Source organism: Canis lupus, chromosome 26, assembly GCF_003254725.2.
Source record: "Canis lupus dingo isolate Sandy chromosome 26, ASM325472v2, whole genome shotgun sequence".
NCBI lineage: Eukaryota > Metazoa > Chordata > Mammalia > Carnivora > Canidae > Canis > Canis lupus.
In genome coordinates, this window is record NC_064268.1 from 16,607,871 (window position 1) to 16,633,950 (window position 26,080).

Here is a 26,080-nt window from a genome sequence, read left to right on the forward strand (position 1 = left end):
CTACACCCAAGATGGGGCTTAAAACCACAACCCCAAGATCAAGAGTGGCATGTTCTTCCAACTGAACCAGCCAGGTGCCCTAGTTTTTTTAAAAATTGTGGTAGAATGTACATAACAAAATCTACCATTTTTACCATTGTAAGTGTACAATTCTGTGGCATTAATTATATTCACAATGTTGTGCAACGTTCTGTTCCCTCTATTCTACATTGTCCCAATGAATTTGCCTATTCTAGGTACCTTATAAAAGTGGAATCACACAACATTTGTCCTTTTCTCTCTGGTTTCTTTCATTTAATATAATGTCTTTCTAAAAAAGACTTTATTTTTAAGTAATCTCTACACCCAACATGGGGCTTGAACCTACAACCTCGAGATTAAGAGTTGCATGCTTTACCTACTGAGCCAGCCAGGTGCCCCTCATTTAGTGTAATGTCTTTAAGGCTCATCCATGTTGCAGCACATATGAACACTTCATTCCTTTTTATGACTCAATAATATTCCACTGTATGGAGAGAGCACATTTTTGTTTATCTATTCATCTATTGATGGATACTTGGATTGTGTCCACTTTTTTTTTAAGATTTATTTATTCATGAGAGAGACACACACACACACACAGAGAGGCAGAGACACAGGCAGAGGGAGAAGCAGGCTCCATGCAGGGAGCCTGGTGTGGGACTCGATCCCGGGACTCCAGGATCACGCCCTGGGCTGAAGGCAGGTGTTAAATCGCTGGGCCACCCAGGGATCCCTGATTGTGTCCACTTTTTAGCTATGGTGGATAATGCTGTTATGAACATTGGTGTGTAGGTATCTGAGTCCCTGCTTTCAGTTCCTTGGGATATATGCCTAGGAGTGGAATTGTTGGATCATATGGTAATTCAATCTTTAGCTTTTTGAGAGACCACTAGACTGCTTCTCATTGTAGCTGCAACATTTTATCTTCCCACCAGCTATGCATGGGGTTTCCAATTTCTCCACATCCTCATCAACACTATCCCCCGCCCCCACATATATTTTTTTAAATAATAGCCATCCTTTTTAAAAACATTTTTTTTAAGATTTTTTTTTTTTTTAATTCATGAGACAGAGGCAGAGACATAGGCAGAGGGAGGAGGAGCAGGCTCTCTGTGGGGAGCCTGATATGGGATGTGATCCCAGGACCCCGGGATCATGACCTGAGCCAAAGGCAGACCCTCAGCCACTCAGCCACCCAGGCGCGTCCCTATAATGGACATCCTAATAGGTGTGAAGTGGTATCTCATCATCAATGCTAAGCTTTAAAGCTGGTCAAGAAGTTGTAAATGGAAGCTGGGTCAAGTGGGAAGTGCAGACTTTCAGGAAAAGACAGAAGGTAAGAGAAAACAAAGTGTCATGAGCGTACCTTGACTTGAATGTACACAGAAATGCAAGAGACTCACAAAGCCAGCACCGTTTTCAAATAATTTATTAGGAATTTAAAACTGAAAATAAAACCTGGAAAAAGAAGTTACAGATGTGGAGAGAAGAGACACCGGAGGGTGGTAACTTGCTGGCTTGGAAACACCGTGTAACATCTTTTTTAAAAAAAAAAATTCCCCAAACAAATCAGAAAACGGAATTCTGGGGTCCTGAGCCCATGGGTGGGCCCAGTGGGGTTGGGATGGGGTCACAAGAAGGGGAGGAGAAGGAAGCTGAGTCTCTCATGACTCAGCTCAAACGTGTAGAAAATTAAAAATAAAAACCAATAAAATGCAGCTTCTCTTTTATTAGGAAACATTAAAAAAACAAAACAAAACAAAAACAAAAACAAAAAAACAAAACAAAAAAAAAAAAAACACGAACAGCCGCGCATCTCAGTAACAAAGATTATTGCTTTGTGTTCTCAGGGCTAATAGGTTAAGCACCTCACACAGACAATTAACTCTCCAAAGGGTGTTTTCAGGGATGGGAACTTTGATGGGGAAGAGAGCTTGGGTCCCCAGCCTCAGACCTGGGGTTTGGGGGACACGGAGAAGGGGACAACAGGTAGGTGGGCCTCTGCCCTGCCGTGCCGTGCCGTGCCAGCCAGGTCACTTGCTATTCATGAAGAGTCAGACCCTGAGCCTCTTTTTCCTTTGAAGGGGGCTTGGGGACTCGGGGCTGCCAAGGGGCCCTGGCCGTGGGACCATCCTGGTGCGAAACTTCAGTGAGAGAATGTGGGGGTTCCCTGAGAAGCCTTTTGCTTTCCCCTGGGGTCCACCCCTTCCCAAAGTACCCCCTCGATGCCCACTCCTGGGGGCTCAGAGCAGAAACCATGAAGTCCTGACCTAGGTAGGGGGCAAGGGGAGACCTTTGGAGAGTTAATTCCTTTCCAGCAGTGGCTCTGGGCGAGCCCTTCTCTTTCCTCACCCCTTGTCCCCACGCTGGGTTTTTGGGGTGAGCAGGCCCAAGGCCTTGACCCCTAGGGCCTGAACGAGCGGGCTTGCCTTGGCCACAGTTGAGACCTGCAAGCTTACAGTAACGGTGTCTGAGGAGGAGACAGAAACACAGGGGGAGACCTTTGCCAGGTGGGGCGAGGCAATGCCCTCACCTCCAAGGAGTAGTAGAGAGGGGTAGGGGCTTCACCTCACAGTATTTACATATGATACAGGACGGGATGGTTCCAGGGGCTTGGCCTGGCCTACGCAACCCTGTCCTCCTTTCCAGGGCTGGAGGGAGGTGGCCAGGGGCCCACACCCACATAGACATTTTGTTCTCAGCTGGTGGGGGGCACCTGGCCCCTTGCCCCCTGCGGCCTGGGGCTTCACATTCACAAACCTAGAAATAGTTTAAAAAACGGTTTCTTTAAAAAAAAAAAAAAAAAAAGAAAGAAAGAAAGAAAAGAAAAAAAAGTTAAGAGAAAAGGAGGGGGAAATCAGAATAAAAAACAAGCATAGGGCTTTCGGCCTGTAGCAGACCCCCTCCGCCCTCACTCTAGCTATGAACAAATACAAAAGCCTTCGGGGTGGGGGGGTCCTAAGGGGGCGCGGCGGGGAGAGAGAGGCACAGACCTGAGAGGGCAGAACCAGGAGGGTGGAGGGCAACCGGCTAATCCAAAATAAATAAAAGCGGGCAGGAGAGGGGTGGTGGTGGGGTTTGGAGCCAAGGACGTAAGAGGGGGAGGTTAGTAGGGGAGCCAGACGCGGGCGGTCCGGGGGCTGCAGGGCAGGGGCCGAGCCCTGGGAGTTGGGGGCAGGCAGTAGCGGTCCGAGTCGCTGCGGGGGAGGGGGCGGCGGCTGCGGCTGAGGTGTCCCCGCCCCCTCGCTGGCTCACTGTGGTCCTCAGTCAGCTGCAGGCCGGGGCGCTGCAACACAGCGGGCGGTTAGGGCCCCCCCTGCAGCAACCTGTCGTCCCCCCCCCCACCTCGGGACTCCCAGAACGCAGGCAGCCTCTCCTGGAAGAGCTCTGCTCGCACACTCCGCAGGCTCTGTTCCCTCTTTGCTTCTTCCCTAAGATTTTCAAGGAGTGGATTTATTCGGTTGCCACCATAGCAGAGGCACCTTCTCTGAACCTCTGAAGTGGCCCCTTCACACATGATTTGGAAGTCCCTCACATCCCTCCTTCCAGAAGCAGTGCTCCATACATACTGGCTGGAGTGTAGGAAGGAAGGAACAGACGAAATGTCGCAGCTTCACATAGAACCCCCGTGTGACCACGTGTACAGAGATGCCACTCTCCGGACATGCCTGTATGTTGACAGACTCCTGTTTCAATGGCTGCGTGGTATGCCGACGCATGCATACACTCTGATGTATTTAACCACTCTCCTTTTGATGGGCATTTCAGTGTTTTGCAGTTTTTAATTTTTTTTCATGTTATACTTATTTAAGTAATCTCTCCACCCAACGTGGGGCTTGAAAACTCAAGATCCTGAGATCAAGAGTCACACGCTCTTCTGACTGAGCCAGCCAGGCCCCCCAGGTTTTTCGCAGTTTTTAAAAATAAATGCCTTGAAGTGGAATGGTGGGGTCCAGGGCCTGAATGTTTAAAATCTGGATAAACAGTGCCAGTCTGCCCTTTGGAAACCCTGAGACAATTTACATGTTGTTTCTCCTATACTCTCATCAATGTTGGGCATTAGCAATCATAAAAAATCTCTGTCTGACAGGTGGTATGTACGGCCTTATTGTGGTTTTCATTTACATTTTTTTATGTAGCAGGTTGAGCAGCTTTTCAGGTTCTCTGGCCACTGCTGTTCTGAAGTTGTCTCCTCCCTGGCCTGCAGGCTCCATGAAGATGGAGACAAGGTCTGTGGCCCACACGGGGCGGCCCTCCCCCGTGCCAACCCCCGCCCCAGGCCCCTGCCCACCTCCTCACCTCCTGCTACCTGTCTCCTGCTTCAGTGGTACCCATTGGTGAAAGCTGTGGCAATCAAAGGGCCCTGGGGAGAAAAGAATTTGACTTCTAGGTTCCTGGGGGAAGCAGAGAAGGCATAGGGTCTCCTTTCTTCTGGGGAACACCGAGTGTGAGGCACAGACCCTTCTGGAGCCCTGTCCATTATCACCCCCACTGCACACCCACTAAAGGACTCTCTGGGGTAGGGCTTGGAGTCTGCATGTTACCAGTACCCTGGGTCAAATGAGGGCACCCCTGAGCTAGAATCTAGCCTCTGAAGAGGCTAGAATCTGGCGGGCAGAGATGGTGAATCTGCGCCACATCCCCGGTGCCCACCTCATGCCTGGCAGACGGAATGAATGATGAGCCTCACTGTTACCCCCTGGTGACAATCTTTCTCCATCCTTCCTCCCTCGGTCCCCTTCTGCTCCTGCAGAGACAAAACCTCTCCCTCCTCCAACTTCTGAGTCTTCCAGGACTGGCCACTCACCCCAAGACTGTGGCCAAAGCCGGTGCTGGGGGCGGGGCTGGCAGCGCTGATGTAACTGCTAACCCCCGAGTCCTGGTTAGCTGCCCCATAGAGCTCAGCCATGGGGCCAGGGCTTGTGGTCCCCAGGAAGCCCCCTGTGCGGCTGGGAGTTGAACCTGGAGGGGGAGCCATCGTCCAGGGGTGAGAGCCTGGCAACCCAGAAAGAAGATGGTGAAAGCCCCGGCGCCCACTGTTGCCCCATTACACCTGTTCTACCCACCCTGACGTTGACCCCTCCCTATCCCTCAACCCTCCATCCCGCGGGGCCCTGTGGGTCTACCTCCTGGAGGCCTTCAGGAGCCCATCCGCCACCACCACCTGGTCTGACCACTTAGTAGCTTCCTCACTGACTTCCAGGCCTCCCCTCCTGATCCCCTGCAAACCTCTCCCCATCCTGCTGCCAAGTGCATTTTCCAAAATCGACATCACTCCACTGCTTACATGTTTGGTGTCTCCCCAGGACCCGGTTCCTCCTGCCTCCTCTTCTCCACTCCCCATTCTCATACTCCCCCCATGCTAACTGGCCTCTACTGGGGACACTTCTCTTCCTCTTTGCCTTCAAATTGAAAGTTAAGAGGCCTCTCCTCCTGGAAGCCCTCCTGAGAGGCTCCAGCTGTGGGATCCTCTGGTACCTGACTTCCCCCAACAGATCAGGGTCATCCTTCGGAAGGACTGCCTTTGTCACACCTGACACCCACCCATCAGCCTGCAAGCTCTGGGTGACAGGGAGTCTTTCTTCCTGGCTGGCTTGCCAGCTGCTCAGTAAATACTTGTGGAGCAAAGAATAGATAAGTCCCTCTGGTAAAGGGTGGCCGTGGCTACCTCCTCTCCCCTCTAGACTTCTCTGCCCCCTACACCCCTCCTGCTTCCTACACCCCAGAAGTCCTCACCTGTCCCTCGAACCACAGCTGCTGCTGCCGCTGCTGCTGCCATTGGTCCATAAGCAGTGAGAGGAATGGCTGAAAGGAAAGATATGGGCAGTTCAGTGTGGTGGGTGAGGGCACAGAGGTAGACAGCGGAGGCCCCCTCTGGGCAGAGTCTCTCCAGCCTTACCCCACCTCAGAGGGTCAGGGCAGTGCCAGCACTGGGGCAGAGTACTCCCTTGGGCCACCTCCTATGCCTTGACCCAGGCAACGGATGGAGAAAGGTAGGAGAGTGGATGGCTTTCTGGCAATGGACTCAACCTCAGTTTTCCCCCCTGGACTCAATGGACATGCTTGAACAACACAAAACTCAGTGGTGGGGGAGCGGGGCATCCCACTCTGAGCAATGCCCCTTTCTCTGGAGAGTGCCCTTGGCCGGTTGGGCCCACCCTCCCCAGGAGGTTATGGCCCTCATCCCAACCCCAGCTGTCTGGAGCCAGACAGGAGGTACAAGAAGCCAGGCCTGTTGCCTCGAGGTGGGACCAACTCAGAGGGGCAGGGCCTGCCCCAGAGCTCCCTGGGGGGGTTAGGGGAAGCCAGACTCCAGGCAAGGCCACAGTCCGGCTCCAGTGCTGACTGTCCTGTTTCTCTCACTGTCCTTCTCCTGAGACCACACCCTTGGTAAACTATGTGCACCCAGTTCCCTGCTTCAGGGTTCCCCTGACTGCCACCCAATCAGAAATGGCCACTATCTCCCCCAAATTCCCCTACCCCCTTTTCTGATCCCCTCTTCAGACAGAGACTGCCCGGCACCCTGTCTTAATTTATACACAGTAGATGTTTAATAAGTGTCTGCTGAAGGAGTAGACACTCCTTTTTTTTCCTTCAAGATTTTAAGTAATCTGTACACCCAACGTGGTGCTTAAACTCACAACCTCAAGGTCAAGTCGCATGCTTTAGGGACTGAACCAGCCAGGCACCCCTAAAAGGAACCTCTTCCTAAAATAGTGGTTGGTTTGAACCTGGAGCTCCCTCGGGCTAGGGTAGTGGGGTGAGCGCCCCCTACTGCTTGGCTCTGCCACTGCAGCCCCTGAGGCCACAACCCCACCCAGAGCCAGAGTCTTCTGAGTTGGCATTCGCCCTCAGGAGTACCAGTCTCCCACCCCAAAAGGCATCCTTTTGGGGGCTGTTTTGATGACCTTCGCCCTGAACTGCTACTGGACTTGGGGCTAGGGACTCCGGAAACGGCCCCTGAAAATTCTTGGCAGGCCCTTTGGTCTGGGGGATTCCCACACTGCAGAGGAGCCTTGTCTAAGAGCCATGCAAGCGGCTCCTCACCCAGACATCCCCCTCCTTCACCACCCTTGTTGAGGCAGCCCCTTGCCCCTGGTCCTAAGGCCTTAGAACATCTCCCTGTTTTATTTTCCTTGGGGAACTTCTCACCCTCTGCAATTATTTTGTTCGTGTGTTTGTTCCCTTGTTTACTGCTGTCTCCACTGAAATATCAGCTCCAGGAGGGCAGGGACCTTGTGCATCTCATTCATTGCTCTACCCCCACCTGGAACAGTGCCTGGCCCAGTAAGTATCTACCGAATGCACGAAGGAAATACCTACATCTCCTGAAGGCAAGAGAAAAAGTTTAGATCTCAGACCTCCAGGGAAAACCTCTTCCTCTATACAAAGCTATCTGCTGAGGGGGACATTTCTTTTCTCACTTCTTTTAAGGGCAGGGGCTGGGCTCTGAGGTCTGGTTCTTGGTCTGGTTAGGCACATCCACAAAGCAAAGTCAGCGTGGCCAACCTACATAAGTGCTTATCACAACTGTAAAGGATCACTCATTTATATAATAAGTATTTGTTTTCCTCTCTAGACTGCAAGTCCTGTGAGAGCAGGGCCTGGCCCCGTCTTGTCCCTGTTCTAACCCCAGGACCTGGCAGAGTGTCCCACAGAGTAGGTCCTCAATACAAAGTTCTAAATGAGTAGAAAAGAACCCCCATTTCAATACCCACACAGTGGGTCAAAGCCAGCTCTGCTCAGGTAAGGGCCCCCTACCACCCACATCTACAGGACTCTTTACTCCCTCCCTTCTCCTCACCCCTCCCCCATTTTGGGGGGTCCCTGAACACCCCTTGGAAGGAAGGTCTCATCTAAAGCAGCATCCATGCTCGCGTCCTCCACACACGGCCAGGTTGAGGGGGAGAGTCTGGGGTGGGGTGGGGGGAAAGCAGGTTGAATAGAGAAACCCCTCCCCTCGCACTTGGCCGCGCCCCCCCAGCTCCAGAGCAGAGCTGATGGGCCCAAGCGGAAAGCTTCAGCTGGACAAATGGCTCCCGACAGCCAAGCGCCTTCATCCCCTCTTGCTCAGAAGTTGCAAATGGGCAGCCTGAGGGCTGGATTTGGCCCTCCAATAGGTTTCATTTGGCCTGCAGTGGTTTAACAGTTTGGAATTTGTTGCCAACATTTGAAAACGATTGAAAATCCCATTCAAAAGCAAAAGCTGGGTTTCTGGCTTCTCTTAGAAACCAAGATCTGAAGGTACAAGGTGTGCATCCCCTCTGGGCAAGGGTCAGCTGGCACAGCGTGGAGGCATGCATGCTCCAGTCTGTCAAACACCCCACCTGGCCCATGCTACTCAGAGTTTGAGACCCTGGCTTCTTCACTGCTGGATCCCAAAGTCTACTCGGTGCCTGGCACATGGGAGGCGCTAGATAAATATTTGCCAAATAGATGAATGAGTGATTTCTCCTCCATCTGCTGGGCTTGGCCCCATGCCCCACCCTTAAGGGCCGTGTAGCTACACAGACTGGCCAGGGCCTGGGCAGAGTCTGCGGTGTCCCCACAGCCAGAGGGCTGGTGGGCAGGGGGAAAGGGTCCCACTAGCTTTCCCCAGCGAAGACCCCTGGGTCCTTCTCTTTCTCCCCGTGTGGCCTGTGAGGTGTAGGAAATCCGAGCGACTGACCTGTAAGCTCGGGGAGGACTGGGGCGCTCGGGAGAGGGGTCCGCTCTACACGGAATTCTAAAATGAAACGTAAAACAGCTTAGGAAGATACAGGGGAGGCCCCTGGGGCACGGCCCAGGGAGGACAATGCACCCACAGGGACACTGGGCGGGGGACAGGCCATGCACAGGACCCAAGAGCTGGGATGGGGAGAGCACGGTGCCCAGCAGGCAAGGTGGAAAAGACACAGGCAGAGAGACAGGGAGAGAAAGAGCAGGCCAAGTTGCCACCTACACCATGGGCAAGGGGCAATGCTGGAGTGACCATTCTGGTGTTTCTTAAAAGATTTGAGATTGCACCAAAACACCTTTCAGAATCCTCATCTTTATCTGTTTGTTTTGGGGGAGGAGCTGGTGAGGCAGCACTGATGAAAAACCAGTGACCCCAGAGCAGGTCAGACTCAGGTTGGGTTCCCAGATCTACTACTTTCTAAATGGGTCGTCTTAGCAAGTCACTGCACTCTGAGACCATTTCCTCACCTATAAAATGAGGATGAGTGTTATCAGGATTAAGACAACATAATGTATAGAAAAGGACTCCCAAGCCGAACAGACTGAGAGGCACAGGATGCAAGTGCTTAGGGACCCTCTTAAAAAAAAAAAATGAGGCCACAAAAAAAAAAAAAAAAAAAAAAAAAAAGCTTGCAAAAATTTGATATCTGATATTTCAAAGAAAACAACACTGAATAGCCATCACGGCAAAATTCAGAACTTTGTTGGGCTTCCTGCCACTTATTCTAAGGTCTAGTGTTATTTTTATTTTGAATTACAAATCAGGGTGGTGATCATCAGGCTCTTAGATTGTTTTTCAGCAGTCAGGGCCACAAAAGGTCTGTCGGCCTTGAAAGGGCTCAGCGTAGCACGTGGTCATTATAAGTGTGTCTATAAAGACACAGCTGGCGGTGGCCCTCTGGGACGCTTCCACCACAAGTCTGATGCCTTCTTTGGGTGGAAGTGGCAACTCAGAATGGCGTGAGGAGGGAGAAAGGGAGGAGGCAGGCAGAGATCAGCCTGAGAGAGAACCGTGCCATGCAGGACCACGCAGGGGTGGGGATGGGGGTGTCCCCAACTTCTGGGGAGGAGGGGAAGAGGGGATGGGTGGGGAGAGGTGCTCCTTCCTCAGACATGCCTTTCCTTCCAAGCCTCCAGCAGGCAGACCACCCCCGCCCCCCCAGCCATGCACCCTCAGACACCGCCCTGAGGAGTCAGACTGCCTGGGAACCGGGGACATGCTGGCAGCAGAGGGACACCAAGCAGGACTTACCGGGGAACTGGTAGGTGTAGCCAGGGGCGAGGCCTGTATAACTCCGGCTGGCATAGGTTGTGGCCTGGAAACCGGGGTAACCTGATAGGGCAAGGGAGGCAGTGTCAGAGGCCTCACCTCCTGCTCAGATCCTGCTCGGCAGGGAAGATCCGAGCCCCTGAGCCCGAGCAGGGAAGGTTTCCCTCCCCACCTTGTAGCGCAGATAATGATCACATTTACCAAACACCTTCTGCATGCCAAGCCCTGTGCTAAGCGCCCTGCACATAGTTCATTCTCTCCTTAAGCCTCACAAGAATTCTAAGAGGCAGATACTCTTGGGAGCCCCATTTTACAGACAGGGAAAACTGAGGCTCAAAGAGGTGACACATTGGCTGAGGATAATCCAAACCCTTACCAAGACCCTTGGTGCTCTGGATTCTGCCTCCGTCTTGTCCTCATCTACGCTCTCCTCCAGTCACATGGCCTCTCTGCTGTTTCTCAAGGCCACCAAGCTCCTTCCCACCTCAGGGCCTTTGCACAGGCTATTTCCTCTGCCTGGAAGGCTCTTTCCACCCCCCAACCCCCAGGGTTTTCCCATGACTGTGTCCTTGTCATTGTGTAAGTTGCAACTCAAATGTCACCTCCTTGGAGAGGTCATTACAAGAGTCCTCCCTCCCATTGCTTACAATGTTTAGCAATTTCCCCACAGCACCAATGATCATCATCTGAACTTCTCCTGGGTTGTTGTTAATTTTTTATTTATTTATTTTAAGTAACCTCCACACCCAGAGTAGGGCTCAAGCTCACAGCCCCAAGATCAAGAGTCACATGTTCCTCCCACTGAGCCAGCCAGGTGTCCCTCCCAGGGTTTTTAAAAATAGCTGATCTTCTGTTTCCCCCATCTTTTATTTCTGTATCTCCAGGACAAGCTCCCAGTGCCTGCGACTTGTGTGTATCTAATAAATGTGTGCAGCTTTGCCTGAAAAATCAGATAGTAACAATGGGTAGCAAGAGTAATAAATGTGTAACTGGGATTTGCATTCAGAGCTAACTGGTTCCAGGCCTCTAAACCATCAGTGTCACTCTTTCCCTCTTCGTCATTTTTTTTTTAATATTTTATTTATTTATTCATGAGAGACACAGAGAAAGAGAGAGAGGCAGAGACACAGGCAGAGGGAGAAGCAGGCTCCATGCAGGGAGCCTGACGTGGGACTCGATCCTGGGACTCCAGGATCAGGCCCTGGGCCAAAGGCGGCACTAAACCACTGAGCCACCAGTGTCGCCCCTCTTCGTCATTTTTAACATGGACTGAAACCAGTTAATGAATCATCCTGACAAGAAAACAGGTCTCAATGTTCCAGACCAAAGGAGGCTAAAGACATGGGACAACTAAATGCATTACTTGATTCTAGCCTGGATCTTATTTGAAGGGCAAAAATATGCTAATGATCAAACTAGAAAATAGATTGAAATACTGGATCAATATAAATGTATCCGGTGGATTATTATCGTGTGGCTTCATGAGAAAAATACTGCTAATCTTAGGAAATACACACTGAAGTATTTAAGGGGTGAAGGCCATAATGCATGTAACTTGAGCTCAAGTGATTCAGTGGAGTATCACAACTGTAGTGTGTATGTGTGTGTGTGTGTGTGTGAACATCTATATGTATATGTACGTACATATATATGCATACAGAGACAAAGTAAAAGATAAAGTGAATGGGGTATAATATTAACAGGTGAGTCTGGTAAAAGGTATGTGGATATTCTTGGTATTGTGATATTTTTGCAACTCTTCTGAAAGTCTGGAATTACTTAACAAGAGAAAGTTAAAAGAAAGCTTCAAGAGATGACAGTGCTGTTTGGAGGGTGCTCTCCTCACCCACTCTACTTGTGGTCCCCATCTTGACCCTCTGGGCCATGCCATGCACCCCGCCTGAGTTTCCAGAGCAGTCCTCCCTCTGTACCTAATAAAAAGGTACTGTTCTCTTTCTGTGTGGATATATCTTGTCTCTCCAGGGAGACTAGGAGCTTCCTAGGGAGCCCAGCTCAGATTTTCCCCCTCACACTTGTGGGCCTCAAGCCGTGCTGACTCCTGCTTACCTTTCAAGACTCATGGTGACCTGCACTTACCCCAGGGACCCTCTATGGGTTTAGGTGCCTCCTTGGGCCTCCCACAGCCTCCCTATGCTATGTGTTATCATTACCTATTGATTCTTGCCTCCCACTTAATGGGGAAGCCCATGAGGGCAGGTCCTGCCTCTCTAGAAACTGCTCTTTGTAAATGCTGTTCCCTCTGGCTGCAATACTTTACCCTTCTCTTCTCCCCTGATCTCCTGTAACTAGCACCTCTTCAACCCGCAGCCTCAGCTTAAATGTGACTTCCTTTCTGGCTTCTCCAAATCTTGGTCCAGTTCTCTATGCCTGTGTTCTCTGGGCACCCTATAATTCTCCATCCTAACCCTATTTATTTATACTCTTACTTCTTTTCCCTACCAGACCATAAAGCTCCCAGGAAAGTCACTGTTGTATTTGTTGGCATAGTTCCTAGCATTTACAGTTGCTCAATAACTACTGGATGGATGGATGGATGGATGGATGGATGGATGGAATGGAAGGATGGATGAACAAATGGACAGATGGACAGAAGGATTGATGAATAAGGAGCAGCTGGGCCATTTTCTGGCTACCGCCAGAGGGCAGCACCCCGCAACCAAATCGCCCCACCCTAGGTTGGCTTGGAGGCTTGAGATCCTTGGTCCCCACTCCTGCCCAGTGATTCAGGCAGGAGGGCAGACCACAGAGAGGCAACACCTACACAGCCGCTGGTACTCCTGGGAGCAGTTCCGGGCAGGGAAGGAAGTACCCACAGGTGTAGGCCTAGCACATACCCAGCATGCCGATGCCCAGCATGAAGGCGTCCATCCCATAGGGCATGACTCGAGACCTCCCCCGGGCTGAGCCTGTCGGCGACATCACCTCTTTTGGCTGAGCTTTCTTACATTCCACCTGCAATGAGACCTGATGGTCAGTCTCTCCTCCAGACATAGGGTCACAGATCTTCTGGTTCCCTAACAGGCCTCCTTTAGTTTCATAGATACCATTTATGGAGTGCTCGCTAGGTGATAGAGATTATGTAAACGGCTTTGCAGGCAGTAGTGGTTTACACCAACCCCACGATGGAAGCAGTATTGCCAGCTCTCATTTTACAGATGCATAAAAGGACTCAACTGGGGAAGTCATCTGCCTAATGAATAGACTAGCAAGTGGTAGAGTGAGGATGTTAATCCAGGTATCTCTGACTCCACCAGCCATGCTTTTTAACCACCATGAGACACTGGCTTCCTGTCCAGATCTTCAGGAGGTAGGAGAACTGGCTCTGCCCCACTGACTGGGTGGTCCTTCTGCCTGCCTCCAGAACCTCCAAGCATCCCCTATCTCTCCTTCTCTGCACCTCCACCTGTCCAGTCCCCCCTCACCATTTTGTTGTTGATTTCATGGAAGTGGATTTCACACACTTTCTCCACGATGTCCTCGCTCTCAAACGTGACAAACCCGAACCCTAGAGGGCAAAAAGGCAGGGACAAAGCCAGGGTTTATGGTCAAAACCCAGCCCTGAGTTATAATACACCACCACTCCTCTCTCATGGGCGAATGCCCGAGAATTAAGGAAAGCCTCTGCCCGCAGCCTAGGAATCTCTCAACTCCTCGCCCACTGAGACAGGGTTTCTAGCACCCAAATTACAGATGTGAAAGCCAAGGCTCAGAGAAGTGAAGTGACTTGCCCAAGGCCACACAGCAAATTAGAAAGCTTTAGAGCAGTCATGAAAATACGCTCAACGTGCCTTTTCTCTTAGATGCTTTCCAAAAAGAAAGAACACACACACTTACTTATTTACACAAAAGTATAGACACCCAAACATGTGTTTGTACGTGGTCACATATATACAGGACATAGAGATACATGCACATGTGCACCCCGACCCCACACACACATATACCTAGGGACCAATATATCATACAGATACTTGGGAGTGCTCACAAAGGCCTCCCTACATATGAATAGTTACCATGACACACCAGACCCTACAAATATTCAGACACAGACCCTCTCACATGCACAGATACAAATATACACATACACATACATGCACACACACACCTCCCAGCATATATCCCAATCCTCAAACAGGCTAATATGCCCAAAGCCCTGAAGCAACTGGAGAAACAACCCCATCTCCTCTGGGTGTGCCCCAGGGGTTGGAATGGGATTTCTCAGAAGGCAAGGCCCTTGGGAGAAAAACATCCAGGCAATGCACACTGTGGCCCAGATGCTCACAGGTTCAGGGGCAAGGGGGGTGGGGGCTGGGTTCAGTCGGGGGCGGGGGGGGGGGGGGGGTTGCGGAGGGCAGGAGCAGGAGCAGACTGCCCGGGGCTGTGGAGTCAGCCTGACCCTGGGGCGGCCTGGCCTAAGCTCTGGTTACCAGGGACAAGGTAAGCCCCAGCAGACACAGGCTGGGCAGACACAGGCTGGGATGGGGGTGGGTGGAGGGCTCAGTTTGGAAGGGGGAGGTTGCTCCTCTGCTCCTCTCGGGTGTCTGCAATTGGGCAAGTTTCTAGCACAGGAAATGGCGGGACAAAAGCCTTCTGTAAGGCCAGGCTGGGGAGAGGATGCAGATCCTTGGGGATAGGATGTCAGGAGGCAAGATGAAAGGGCAGCTGTGACCTGCAGCCCCCTGGCTGACCACAGGCCCCCAGCCTGGCCTGGGAAGGGGGAGGGGGCCACACTCACCTCGGTGCCGGTTGGTGGTTTTGTCGAACATCAACATGGCATCATCCACCTGAAATAGAGCCTGCCATGGTGGACCAGATACGGGGGACCTGCCACAACCTAGCAGCGGCAGCTCCCACACCTATGCCCCTCTTGCCCAGGCCAGGTTTTATCTTAAACTTGCTCCCTGTACAGGGGATGACTTTCCATCCACAACCCCAGCCCGGTTGCCATGGCACCTCTCATCCAACCACCAGATTCTCAGTGGACCAGCCTGCAAATATGAAGCACCAAGTATTTGCCTGGCACTTTGCCCTGTCATCCTCTCTACGGTCCCTGCAATGTAAGAGCCCCATTTTGTAGATAAGGAGATGGACTCAGAGAAGGGAAGTCACCTGCCCAAGGTCACACAGCAAATCCTAGACCAAGCTTGGGAGGAGGAGAAGGCATGGAGTGGGTGCCAAAGAAGGAAACAGGGGAATAAGATAGAAACAGGGAAATGAAAGCCTGTTCTCTTTCTGCAAAAGGCCAGAAGGACAGCAGCCACTCCAGCCAGTCTTGACTCCCCTCTCCTGGTTCCTCTAATTGAGGTTTCCTTTTGCTAGAGGCTGTAATTAAAGCAAGTAGAGTTCAGTGCCTGGGCTGCTTGCCTCCCACTGACTGGGGGGAGGGGCAGGGGGCTGAGGAAGGGGGGTGGTCTACATGCTTCCCCCTCTCCTCCCTTGCACCCCAGTCTTCTCTTCTTGCTGCTCCCTCAAGGCATCCCCTTGGATACACAGACAGCCAAAGGCCTTAGCTCCCTCCTGCAGTCCCATCTCCCTCCCTTTGCCTGCAGCTGGTGCTTCCTCCTTGTCCTCTTAATTCTTCAGCCAATGTCAGCCACCTCATGGGGTTAAGCTAAGGTCTGATTTGTCCTTGGTGAAAATCCTCCCCCCACCCCACTGCAACACACACATCCCACTTCAGCTGCTGACCCTCCCCTAAATGGTCAGACACCCAAGGGATGAAGGAAGACTTCCTGAGGCCATGGGGTACGCCTTTCCTCCACTCTCCTTGGCTCTCTTTCCAGCCTGTCATCTGCCTCATTAAAGTGACGAGGGCAGCCTCTGAACAGGGTGGTCCTCCAGCTCTCCTTAGGTGCCTACAGCACCAGGTCTCTGGTGCCACCCACCCCTGGGAGAACCAGGACCCCACAAAGCCAGGAAGCAGCTGGGTCCCTGGAGGATCTCAGAGGGACATGACACCTCCCTCCCCGAGGAGCTTCCTGCTCCAGGGGTCTGCAGGAGAATGCCACTGCCACTCCTATCCATATGGACCTCTTCTGAGTCCCAATCCCAAATCAGCTAAATGGCCCAAACTGGGCAGACACTGCAGGCTCAGCTCATCTCCCCCCACCCCCTTGCTTAAACAATGGAAAAGAGAAATCTAGAAAAGAGAGTTGTAATAAAAATACAGGCTTTAAGTAGGGCAGACTGGAATTGGAATCCAAGGTCCTGCATTTGCTGGGTGGGTAACCCTGGGCTAGGTTTCCTCATGTGTAAAATGGCAATGGGCATCACAGTGTCTATGAATTGTATAGAGGGGGTAAATGACATAGCACCTGTAACACTAATTCACAGCACCTGCGATACAGTAAGCGTTTAAGAAACAACAGCTAGTATTACGGAGGGGCTTGCCCAGGGTCCCATGGAGAAGCAAAGCAAGAGAGCAAGCAGCCCAACACCCTTGCTTAAAGGTTCCATGAGGACAGTCCCTGTGTCAGTTACGGTGACAACGACGGCATCCTATGGACCATCTTGGCTTGTGCTCAGGAGTTATTTTTTGACTTAATGAATGAATAAAAGCCACACCCTCTTCCCTAATCCTATAGCTGAGTTCCTGCCTGACCCAACAAAGTGATTCAGCCCAAGGCCCTTCCGGCCTTGCCTCACCAGCTCCGCCATCCCTGGCCCCTGGGACCCTTCAACCTAGGCCTCGGAGGGACAGACCCCTAGCGGGCCAGCCGGGTGGAGGCCAGGGCAAGGAGCAGGGAGCAAGGCAAGTGGCTGGGGGTCCCGGGGACCCCCACTGGTGTCCCCTCCTGGGGCCAGCGGAGAGGAGGGAGCCTCCCAGCCGGGTGTCCTTAATAGGCTTTGGTCTCCATGGGAACCCGGGGGCAGGGGGGCTCCGGCAGGGGGAGGGGAGGCGGCCGGGGCCTGCTGACCAGTGGGAGCCGCCAAGTTCGGCGGCCGCTAAGCCTGAGTGGCAGCCATGGCGGCTGACCATTGTTCCCCCCTCGGCGGCGGCCCCTCGATCCGGGCGGGGGGCCCCCCGCCGCGGGGCCCTTGGCATTCCCGGCTGTCCCCCTCGCTCCCTGGCAGCCTATTCTCCGGCTCCCCCTGGCCTCCCCGGGCCGGTTTCACATGCCAACGCCGATTTAGGCCCGAACAAAAGACGCGGCCGCTGACGGCTTCTCCTGGGGCCCGGTTGCCATGGCAACGCCGGCCCCGGGGGCAGGCGGCCTCCAATCACAGCTGCTGGATCAGATTAGTGCGAGCTCTAATGCTCGGCGCTCAGACACAAAGACACCCCGCCGGAGCCGAGCGGGCCTGCGCTTCCCAGGAGCGCCCTTCCCTCTGGGGCCCAGGCCACCGACCTGCCCTCAGTCCTGTACCCGGGTCCCCGTGGGCGCGCCTGAGCCCGGGCCTCTGGCCCCCACGCCGCCAGCATCCGCTGGCCAGGGGACCTCCCATCCTCTCCCCTTCTACCCTAGAGACGGGGCCCTGGAAACCCACCCAGTCCCCAGCTCATGTCCCATTCCCAAGGCCTCTGCCCTTTGCCTACCCAGGCCACTGAAAATACCTCGCTGGGCAGGTAGAGAGACCCGGCTCTAGCCTGTCTCCTCTGACAGGGACCCCAGCACTAAGCACAGCAGCCCTACTTCGCCGCCAGTCTTAAAATTCGGCCCCCTCTTTGCCATATCCCCTTGGGACCTCAACGTTCACAATACTCACCTTACTGGGGACACCCTATTGTCTGATGATGCCACATCTCCTCTGTAAGCTAAATGGTCCAGCTCAATGCACCTCAGAGCTGAGGGCCAATCTGTTGGGCCTGATCAGGAATTTAGGGTGCTCTCCTTCACCCCTCCCAAAACAGCTAGGGGATCAGTGCCTCCCCCAGCTCCCACTTGTACAAGCAGGGTGCTGAGTGCAATTGGGAATCATATTTATTGCCTCCTTATCATCCTCACCAGGAAGGAGTGGGGGAAGGTGCAACCGCCCATGGCCTGGACAGGTGCAAACTCCCAGGAGGCCAAGGGGTGACTGGATTGAACTGGCGAGGGGGAGAGCAGCCTCCCAAGGGAGAATCACGATAAGCGAGAGAGAAAAACACAGGGGAAGGGCAACAACAGGGACAGCCACTGTATGGCTTCCGTCCCTGGGGATGTGTCCAGAGGCTGAGGCCCACAGATAGGACAGGATCCTGAACCGTGAGGAGCCGGGCCTCGCCCACAAAAGGAGCCGCCTCCGCCCGCCCCCCCCCCCCGCCCCCCGTCTTTTCCCCTCTTTTGCAGGAACTGGAAGGACCTCGTTGGACTCTGCTTAATACTAACCAATTCTACAGGGCTTCCACAGTCCCCGAGAGCACCCCAGCAAGCACCCCCAGTTCTGACCCACCTTCCCAAACTGCTCAAAATATTGCTTCACGTCCTCCACCGTGGTGTTCACTGACAGCCCCCCCACAAAGATCTTCTTCGTTCGAGTCACCATCTGTTAGGGGGAGGGAATGAGAAAGTGGGCATCTGAGTCCTGTGGCCTACTGCCACCAGCAGGGGCTCGAGCCCTCCTGCCAGGGTGCCAGCTGACAAGCTCTCTGTGGCCCTAGCTACTCGGAAGCCCCCCCGCCCCCCGCAAGCTCCCCTTTGGACCCCCGCCTCCAGGCCTGTCATAGGCAGCTGTGCACCCCACACACTGGCTGGCTTGAGTGTGCCTCCCGCCTGGCCACCAGCCTCCATCACTGGGGTCTGTGTAAGGGGAAATGCCTTCCATGAGGACCAACACAAGGAAGGGGGCAGGTTAGTGATCCACACCTACAGTGCAACTCAGAGACCCCACCAGCACTCCTGGGAGAGACCAAGGCCCACCGCAGGGTTCCCCTGAACTCAATGCCGACATTTTCCTCATCAACCTTCTCCCAACCCAACCTCTGGCAGCCCTGTGGCCCCAGCCCTGTTTTAGGAAGAACACATGGTCCTAATTACCCCAGGAGCGCATGGCTAATCCACAGCAATTCCCAGCCCCATCCTAACACTAAAGCACCTTCTGTCACCAACGTGCTTAATGGAATTAACCCAATTCCGACCATGTGCTCCCTGGTGCGGCTTCCTTCGAATACCTGCTTCATAATTGCTTTCAGGCCCTCTGCTGGATCCTTCTAGAGATGTCCCCTTCCTGTGTCCTAAAACTTGTCCCTCTCCCTTGGCTGTGGCAGGAGCTGGGCACCATGGTGGAAGCCACCTGCTCAATACATTAAAGCATCCTGGTTCCTGCCAAACCCCCTGCGAAGGGGGAAACAGAGCTCCTGGAGGGGACCTAGTCCTAGGACACAAGTTAAGTCAGCAGCCTCAGAGGTCTTCAGCTCCCTGTACTGTAATCGGCCTTCCTTCCTGTTCCCTGTATTTAACCATTTTAAAAAATAAGGTCCAGCTAGTTACCTTGAGGCCAGGAATGAGATCTCAGGCCCCTGCCCTGCACCAAAAGTTTCGAATGCTATATAGCTCAACTGCTCAGAATTCACCCACACCCAGAAAAACCCACCACAGCACAAGGGAAAAGAGAGCCTTGGGAAAGCAACCACTTGCCCAAGTTGAAAGACAACAGGTGACCAACTCCATGGTCCCCTCCCTCTCTGCAAGCTGAATACAGTGAACCCCAGAGGTAGGAAGGTGACTGGGGCGGGGGTGGTCAGAGATAGCTCCCTGGCCTGATCGAGCTCGGCCTCAGGGGGTGTCTATCCTGGGTTTGACCTCCCCAGGAGCATTGGGTTTAGAAGCTGTGATCTATGAGGTCAGAATTCGACTCAGAGTCCAAAGAGTAGTGGCTTCCAATACAGGACAATGAATCCCCTAAGGGGCTCCTCCTTCACCCAACACATGCAGTCCCTCCCAGTCCATCCCAGAGCAGAGCACAGATGAAAAGATGAAGGATGTCTTCAATCCACAGAGCAAATACATTAAGAATCCTCCCTCTTCCCATCCCAGTCTATTCCAGACACACTCCAGAGGTTCCAGAAGCATTTCCCATAGAAGGGAATGCTGGGAAGATTGTTGCCTGAAGTAACACAGCTCCTCTCAGACACACACATACCCACCTTAGGCTGTGCTCGCCGAGGAAAGGCCACCTTGGGATCAATCTGAAAGAGAAGGGAGAGGTAAAGGGGCCTTGGTTATCACACTTCAGATGGGTGACCACACAACTTTCAGCCCTGAGGACTTCTCTCATCCCATGACACAGAGGTGACACAGAAGTGACACAGAGGGGAACAGAAATCACCACAGCCTTTGGCAGAAAAGTGTAATGGCTAAGCATTTAGGCCCTCATGCCAGGCTGCTGGGTCCAAATCCCACTTATACCGTTTCCCAGCTGTGAGACTCTGGGAGAGTTACTTAACCTCTCTGAGCCTCAGGGCCAGGCTCACCTGCAAATATGGGCAAACGGTAAGATCTATCTCCAATGGGTCGTCCACAGACTATTTGAGATGATGCTTACAAAGCACTTGGCAAGGTGTCTGGCTCACAGCAGGAACCCCCACAAAGTAAGCAAAGTCTTCTTCCTTCAAGCACTTGAGGTCTCTGCTCACCTAACTGACTTCACACAGGTAGATATCTGTCTAGGGGAGGCATTCAATCCACACTTTGGAAGCCTTGTGGATGGAAATACTCTTTGCTTCAAGATAAGAGTTCATAAGTCACCAGGAATGGACTCAGTTCTGTTCCCCCAATACTACTGACATCTAACAGCCCTCTTGGAGGCTGCAAGCAAACAGCTCCCTGATAATGCATCCAGCCTTTGGTAATGTGCAAGGGCATGGGACTTGGACTCTGTGAGAAACTTTGGGCCCCAGGCCAAATCTCTGATCTTGATCATTTGCTCAACCATCTGAGCCTCAGTTCCCTCGTCTGCAAAGTGGGGATGATCACAAACATTTTTCCCAGGGGCAGCCTCAAGGAATCAAATGAGATAACATGGGTGAAAGCAACCCTTTGTGAACTGCCCTTCATTGCGCAAACAAAGGTGCTATTACCAGCGGGCCACCTTTGCCCTTGGCTGTGAACAACCAAAGGAGAAAAGCAAGATGCACCTGGGTGCTCCTGGGTATATACTCATACTGATAAACAGCAAAAGCCAGGGCACTGAGACATCGTGATCAATGCCAGGACCTAGGGGGCCTGGTCATTCCAGAGTTTCTTGCCACCCACATGGGTAGATACCACTCAGAAGTTCACCAGCCAATCGCAGGGAAGATCTATCTTTTCCCAAAGTTCCTTTCATTCACAACTCAGCCTCGTTCTAGACAACTGGCTCTGGCTCCTCTCTGCCTAAGTGGCATGAACCAGGAACCAGCCTCCTCTGGGCTCCCCTACTGGATCTGCCCACAGAGCTGAGGCAATGTCTCCTCTCTCCCAAAGTCCCACCGGGCTCCAGGGAAAATCACGACTGCCCATTTCCCCTGTCTGAATGGGTGATTTCATACCTCTACGGACATTTTCATCCTTCTCTTTCTCCTGGAAGCAGCCTCCCCAGCCACCAGAGCACCTCAGACAGTCCCCCTGCGCAGACCCTGATGGGGAGACGGTACCCAAGCCACGTCCCACAGACCCACGCAACCCGATCCCTGACACACCCCACCTCCACTCTGACTCACAGCTGGTAACATAAATAAAACCCAACAAGTAAATAAAAGGTGAAAGTCAGAACCCAAAATAGATTCCCCACAATAAACTGCCCTCCCACCCCCCCCACCAGGCCAGCGAATGCCAAACACAAAAGCCCAAACCTCAGAAGAATGCCCACTGTGCCCTCCTTCCCCTCTTCTCCTTATCAATCTTCTATGACCCCGCCCCGCCTCCAGCCCCAGTCCCTAAATCTCAGCTTCCTGAGCGCTGCTGAAGCCATCAGTGCATTCTGAGGACAGGGGATGGTAGGAGAACTGGCAGCTAGATGGTAGATAATCACCAAAAACAATAGGCCACTGTCTCTCCATTCCCAGCCTGGGTCACTCAGTCTGCGCCAAGAAGATCCTTTCAGAGCCGGCAAAGTTGAGGCCTGGCCTCATTTGCTCATTACTGCGAGCAGGAGTGGGAGCCACTGGGCAGAGATAACAGGAGCTGGGGACAGGCGGTAATTTAGCAAATTCTTGGGCACAACCAGCTATTGTTGCAGGTAAACAGGAGCCAGTGACTGACCCAAGCAGGGAGGCCCAGGGCTGGGGAAGAGAGTGGGGGAGTGTGGAGAGAGATCATACTGTCCCAGCCCCTTGGCCTCCCGTCACCCCATCACAGAGTGACCCCTCCTCTGACTTTCTCCTCTTCCTTCTCCCCTAGAGCAGGGGCCTGGGCCAGCGCCCCCTGGAGGGCCCAAGACACTGGGGAGCAGTGGGACAGCAGGAAAATGTTTTAGGAGTTTGAATGCTAGAAAAGCAGCGTCTCCTCGGATCCAGCCCTCAGAAGGTTTGTTTCCAGCAGGCCAGTTCCCTTCTCATAAATCCCTTCCTGGGCAAAGCAGGTTCATGTCTTCCACACAAAGCAGGGAGCTCATAGACCAAAAGGGTGGGGGGGGGGGGGGGAGTGGGGAGAGGGAGGGGGATTCAGTAGTGCTTTGCCATTGGTTTGGAATGGTGGCGGTGGGGAGCCAAATACTAGAGTCCAGAGAAGCCACGGGGTGGGTCACTGCAACCCTGACTCACCCAGTTTGGGCTAGGGGAGGGACCCAGCCCCACCCCAAGCTGCTCCGAGAGGCATCAAGATTACTAGGTATAGGGAGGGGCTGGGGGATGTAGCATCTCACCGCAGGCCTGGGATTTTTCTCCTCCCTCTGCCCCCGGACTCTAGTGACAAAGTTTCAGAGCTTGGCAGCCGTTCTGCTGCGAAAACTCCCTCCTTCCTTGAGGACCCCGTCCCTTCAGGGCTGTCCTCTGGGGAGAGTCCTGACCCTCTCCTCCGGCGGCCTCCCTCTCCCAAAGGACCCCCGAAGCCCGGGGGGCCACTCACTGTTTTGGAGTCGAGCTCGTGCCGCGACTGCGCCAGCACTTTATCCACCCCCGCCTGGTCCATGAAAGTGACGAAGCCGAAACCCCTGCGCGCGGTAGTGAGGGAGAGGCAGATGGTTACAAGGCAGCGAGTGGCGGTGGAGGGGGGCTAGCCGGGAGCAGGGGAGGGGGTGAGGGGCTCACCTGGATCTCTTGGTTAGAGGGTCCCGCATCACCAGACACTCCTTCACTTCCCCGAACTGGCCGAAGTACTCGCGCAGCCCTTCTGTAACCACACACTCGCCTTCGGACCAGCTCGGGCCCCGCGCCCTTCCCCCCTCCCCCGTCCTTTGCCCCCGGTGACCCCGCCGCGGCCCGGCCGCCCCCGCGCCGAGCAGCCTGCGCGCTCTCCACTGCCCCCCCCGCCCGTAGCCCTCACCCAGCTCCGGTGGAGCCTTCTGGCGCCCACGGGGGCTCCAGGAAGCCAAGGGCCGAGCTGGGCTGGAGGGGGGACGGCTCCGGCCGGGTTCCCGCCGCTCCCGGAGCCGCCTCACAAAAGTTTGAGCCGCAGGTGCGAGCGGAGTTGGCGCTGCCGCCGGCGGGTCCCGGGGGCCCAGCCCACCCCCCGATGCCCCCTGAACCCCTCATCGCCTCCCCTCCACCCGCTGGGCCGTGCGCGCTCGCCGGTCGCCCTGCGCTCTCGGGGTCCCCGGGCGGGGCGCGAAAGAGGGCGCGGGGGCGCCCGGGGTCAGCAGGGCGCGGGGCCGGGCGGGGGTGTCCGGTTCCGGGGCGCCGGGGGGTCCCGGGTGCCCTGCCTGGCCGGCGGGCGCTCCCGGGCTCGCTCACCCTGCGTGGTCTGCCAACTGAGTCCCCCGATGAACATCTTGCTGCGGGAGGAGGAGAGACACAAAGGGCCCGCGTGAGCGCCGGGCGCCAGGGCGCAGGGGGCGCGGGCCCGGGCCCCGGGGAGGCCCGGCCCGACCCGGATCGGCCATGTTGGCGGGGTCGGGGCGGGCGCGGGCCGGGCAGGCCGGGCCGGGCCGGGCCGGGCCGTACCAGGGGTCGTGCGGGGAGTCCGGGGAGGCGAGGCCGGGCTGGGGCGCGTCAGTCTCCATCGGGAGCCGCGGGCGGCGCGGGCAGCGGAGCGGCGGCGGCGGCGGCGGCGGCAGCGCTCGGCGCGGGGCAGATGAGGAGCGCGGCGAAGGGGGCCGGACGGACAGGCCATGCTGCCCCCTCCCCCGACCCCGCTCGGGCGGGCGGGCGGGGACGGCCGAGGGGAGGGCCCGCCGGGGGCCGACCTGCCGGCTCCTCCCCCCGCCGCCCTGCGCGCATAAAGCCCCGCGCTCGCCCGCGCGCCCGGGCGCCCGCGGAGGCGGCGGCGTCCGGACCCCGCTCCCGCCGGGCTCCTGGGTCCCCGAGGGCGAGAGAGACCCCGAATCCCGAGGCGGGCCGGGACCAGGGCGCGGCCGCACCCCCCACCCGCCCCGGCGCGGGGCCGGGCCGTGGGAACGCCCTCCCGGAATGAAGCGCTTCCCGGTGCCTTCAAGGTAGCTCGGTTCCGGATCGGGGACCCCCTAGTCCTCCCTCTCAGGTCCCCGCCACCAGAATCTAAGAGCTCCCCAATCTCCCTGGGTCGGGGGGGAGATGGCCCCAGCGCCCCCCAACTCCATGCCCCCCGCGCTCCAACTGGTGGAGAAGCCTTCCGCGCCCCCAGTGGGAACGAGAAGCTGCCCCCAGTTTCCTCCGACCTGATTCTGGGCTCCCCCTCAGCAGCCCTCAGTCCACTCCCAGTGTCCCATATCCTTTATAACCGGTCTGAGGAACCCTTGCAAAGCCTCGCGTCTCGAGTGGGGAGACTCCAGCAGCACCCCAGGAGAAACCGTATCAGGTTCCCGAATCCCTTCTCGGCTCCTGCTTCCCCTTCAACTCCCCCAGATCCCTTCCGTGCGGTCTGTCGAGGAACACTCCCTCCCACCCCCGTTCCAAGCCCGGGGTCCCAGTTTGCTGTCACCCGCACCCCCCAGTGTGGAGTCTTCACTGTTTCTCTCGCTCCTGGCTCACTCGTCAGCCCCACTCAGACTTGTGTTTGGATTTGGGAAAGCCGGTTCCGGACGCTCACCGGCCCTCCCCACCGAGGCTGGGGGAGAGGTCAGTGCCGCCTAGAACCTCCCGTTTCCAGTTTAGGAGGCCTCCGGCTCAGCTGTCCACCTTCCCCTCCCACCCCACCCCCCTTCTTTGGCAGAGTTCTAAGTCCAGCCGGGTCGGATCGGAGGACCCTCAGCTCCCTACCTACCACGTTTGGAGTTGATTCTCTCAGTCCGTTTCGGTCTGAGACCTACTCCCCATGAAGGCAAACTCCTTCACTTCTCCTTCCTCCTCCCTCCGCCTCCACCTCCTGGGTCTCTGAGATCTCTTCCCGTATTTTCACCCAAGACACTTAGGAGTCCCCCTCGCCCTGCCCCCAAACTCCTTCCCTCCCTCTTGGGAACCCTAACTTCCATTCCAGATCACCTCTGGAGCCAGGGGCCACCCTCCCTGTCCCCACCTCGCCACATCCGTCTCCTCTCCTCAATTTCCTGGCTGAGACCAGCCAAGAAAGGGTCAAAGCTGGAGGCTCAGACAGCCACTCCCCCCACACACACACACCCCCATCCCTGCTGGGGATCTCGGTGCCACACGAGCCCCTCCCTCCCAATTCACCTCCCACCCTTTCCCCCTTCCCCACCTTAAATCCACCCTGCATAAGCCATTGACGACACTTGATGACCAGCCCCTTGTTGCTCACCTTGACATCCATCCTGCAGTCATCCACCTTTTATTCATGTGTGCTGCAGCTCTGGGCGATATAACCCTGACCTCTGGAACGGTGCCCAGCCCCCTGTTCTCAGTACACCTTCCCTCCCCTCCCCTAACCACCACACATGTAAGAACTGAGAGACTCAAGTTAATGGTTTCCTTGGGGACCTTCTGAGAACACCCAGCAGGTATATCCTGCCACCCTAGGCGCTTAACACTAGAAACAAACTTGCTTTTTCCTGTTTGTATTGTCCCACTCACCCCACAGTTTCTCAGCATCCCCTGGACTGGGGGTGGGGGTGGGGCACCTC

At 54.9% G+C, this 26,080-nt stretch overlaps 1 protein-coding gene and 1 long non-coding RNA gene across 10 annotated transcripts in view; one reads left to right on the forward strand and one right to left on the reverse strand.

Annotated features, from left to right (window-relative positions):
• Positions 1-1,432: 1,432 nt before the first annotated feature.
• On the reverse strand, positions 1,433-24,161 carry MSI1 (musashi RNA binding protein 1). Of its 5 annotated transcripts, none has more exons than XM_025474191.3 (15): positions 24,030-24,159; positions 23,820-23,860; positions 23,178-23,259; positions 22,996-23,080; positions 20,097-20,138; positions 18,404-18,496; positions 14,766-14,814; positions 13,453-13,535; positions 12,865-12,982; positions 9,992-10,072; positions 8,690-8,746; positions 5,758-5,826; positions 4,829-4,983; positions 4,321-4,384; positions 1,433-3,307 (listed from the first exon to the last, which is right to left on the reverse strand). In XM_025474191.3, the coding sequence occupies exons 1-14, from the start codon at positions 24,086-24,088 to the stop codon at positions 4,343-4,345; spliced, it is 1,056 nt and encodes a 351-aa protein (XP_025329976.1). In that variant the 5' UTR covers positions 24,089-24,159; the 3' UTR covers positions 1,433-3,307; positions 4,321-4,342. The 5 variants fall into 5 exon arrangements, with proteins under 5 accessions (XP_025329976.1, XP_025329974.1, XP_025329978.1 ...); XM_025474189.3 differs by having other exon boundaries at positions 4,829-5,016; positions 24,030-24,156; XM_025474190.3 differs by lacking the exon at positions 1,433-3,307 and adding an exon at positions 3,367-4,222 and having other exon boundaries at positions 4,829-5,016; positions 24,030-24,157.
• LOC112676666 (uncharacterized) overlaps positions 14,079-26,080 on the forward strand; it is a 52,040-nt gene continuing 40,038 nt past the window's right edge. For 4 of the 5 annotated variants that reach the window (XR_007406064.1, XR_007406062.1, XR_007406063.1 and 1 more), the window contains exons 1-4: positions 14,079-14,314; positions 14,940-15,087; positions 19,987-20,156; positions 22,330-22,455. This is a non-coding gene — a long non-coding RNA (uncharacterized LOC112676666). The remainder of the gene's footprint in view (positions 14,315-14,939; positions 15,088-19,986; positions 20,157-22,329; positions 22,456-26,080) is intronic. The other variant, XR_007406066.1, reaches the window with a different exon arrangement.

Excerpts from the sequence above, each read along its gene's own strand:
- MSI1 (XM_025474189.3), bottom strand. The coding sequence starts at position 24,088 with ATGGAGACTGACGCGCCCCAGCCCGGCCTCGCCTCCCCGGACTCCCCG. Across the intron at positions 18,497-20,096 it reads CTCGGCGAGCACAGCCTAAG|ATGGTGACTCGAACGAAGAA; the intron begins GTGGGTATGTGT and ends TCCCCCTAACAG. Across the intron at positions 8,747-9,991 it reads CTACACCTACCAGTTCCCCG|AATTCCGTGTAGAGCGGACC; the intron begins GTAAGTCCTGCT and ends GTTTCATTTTAG.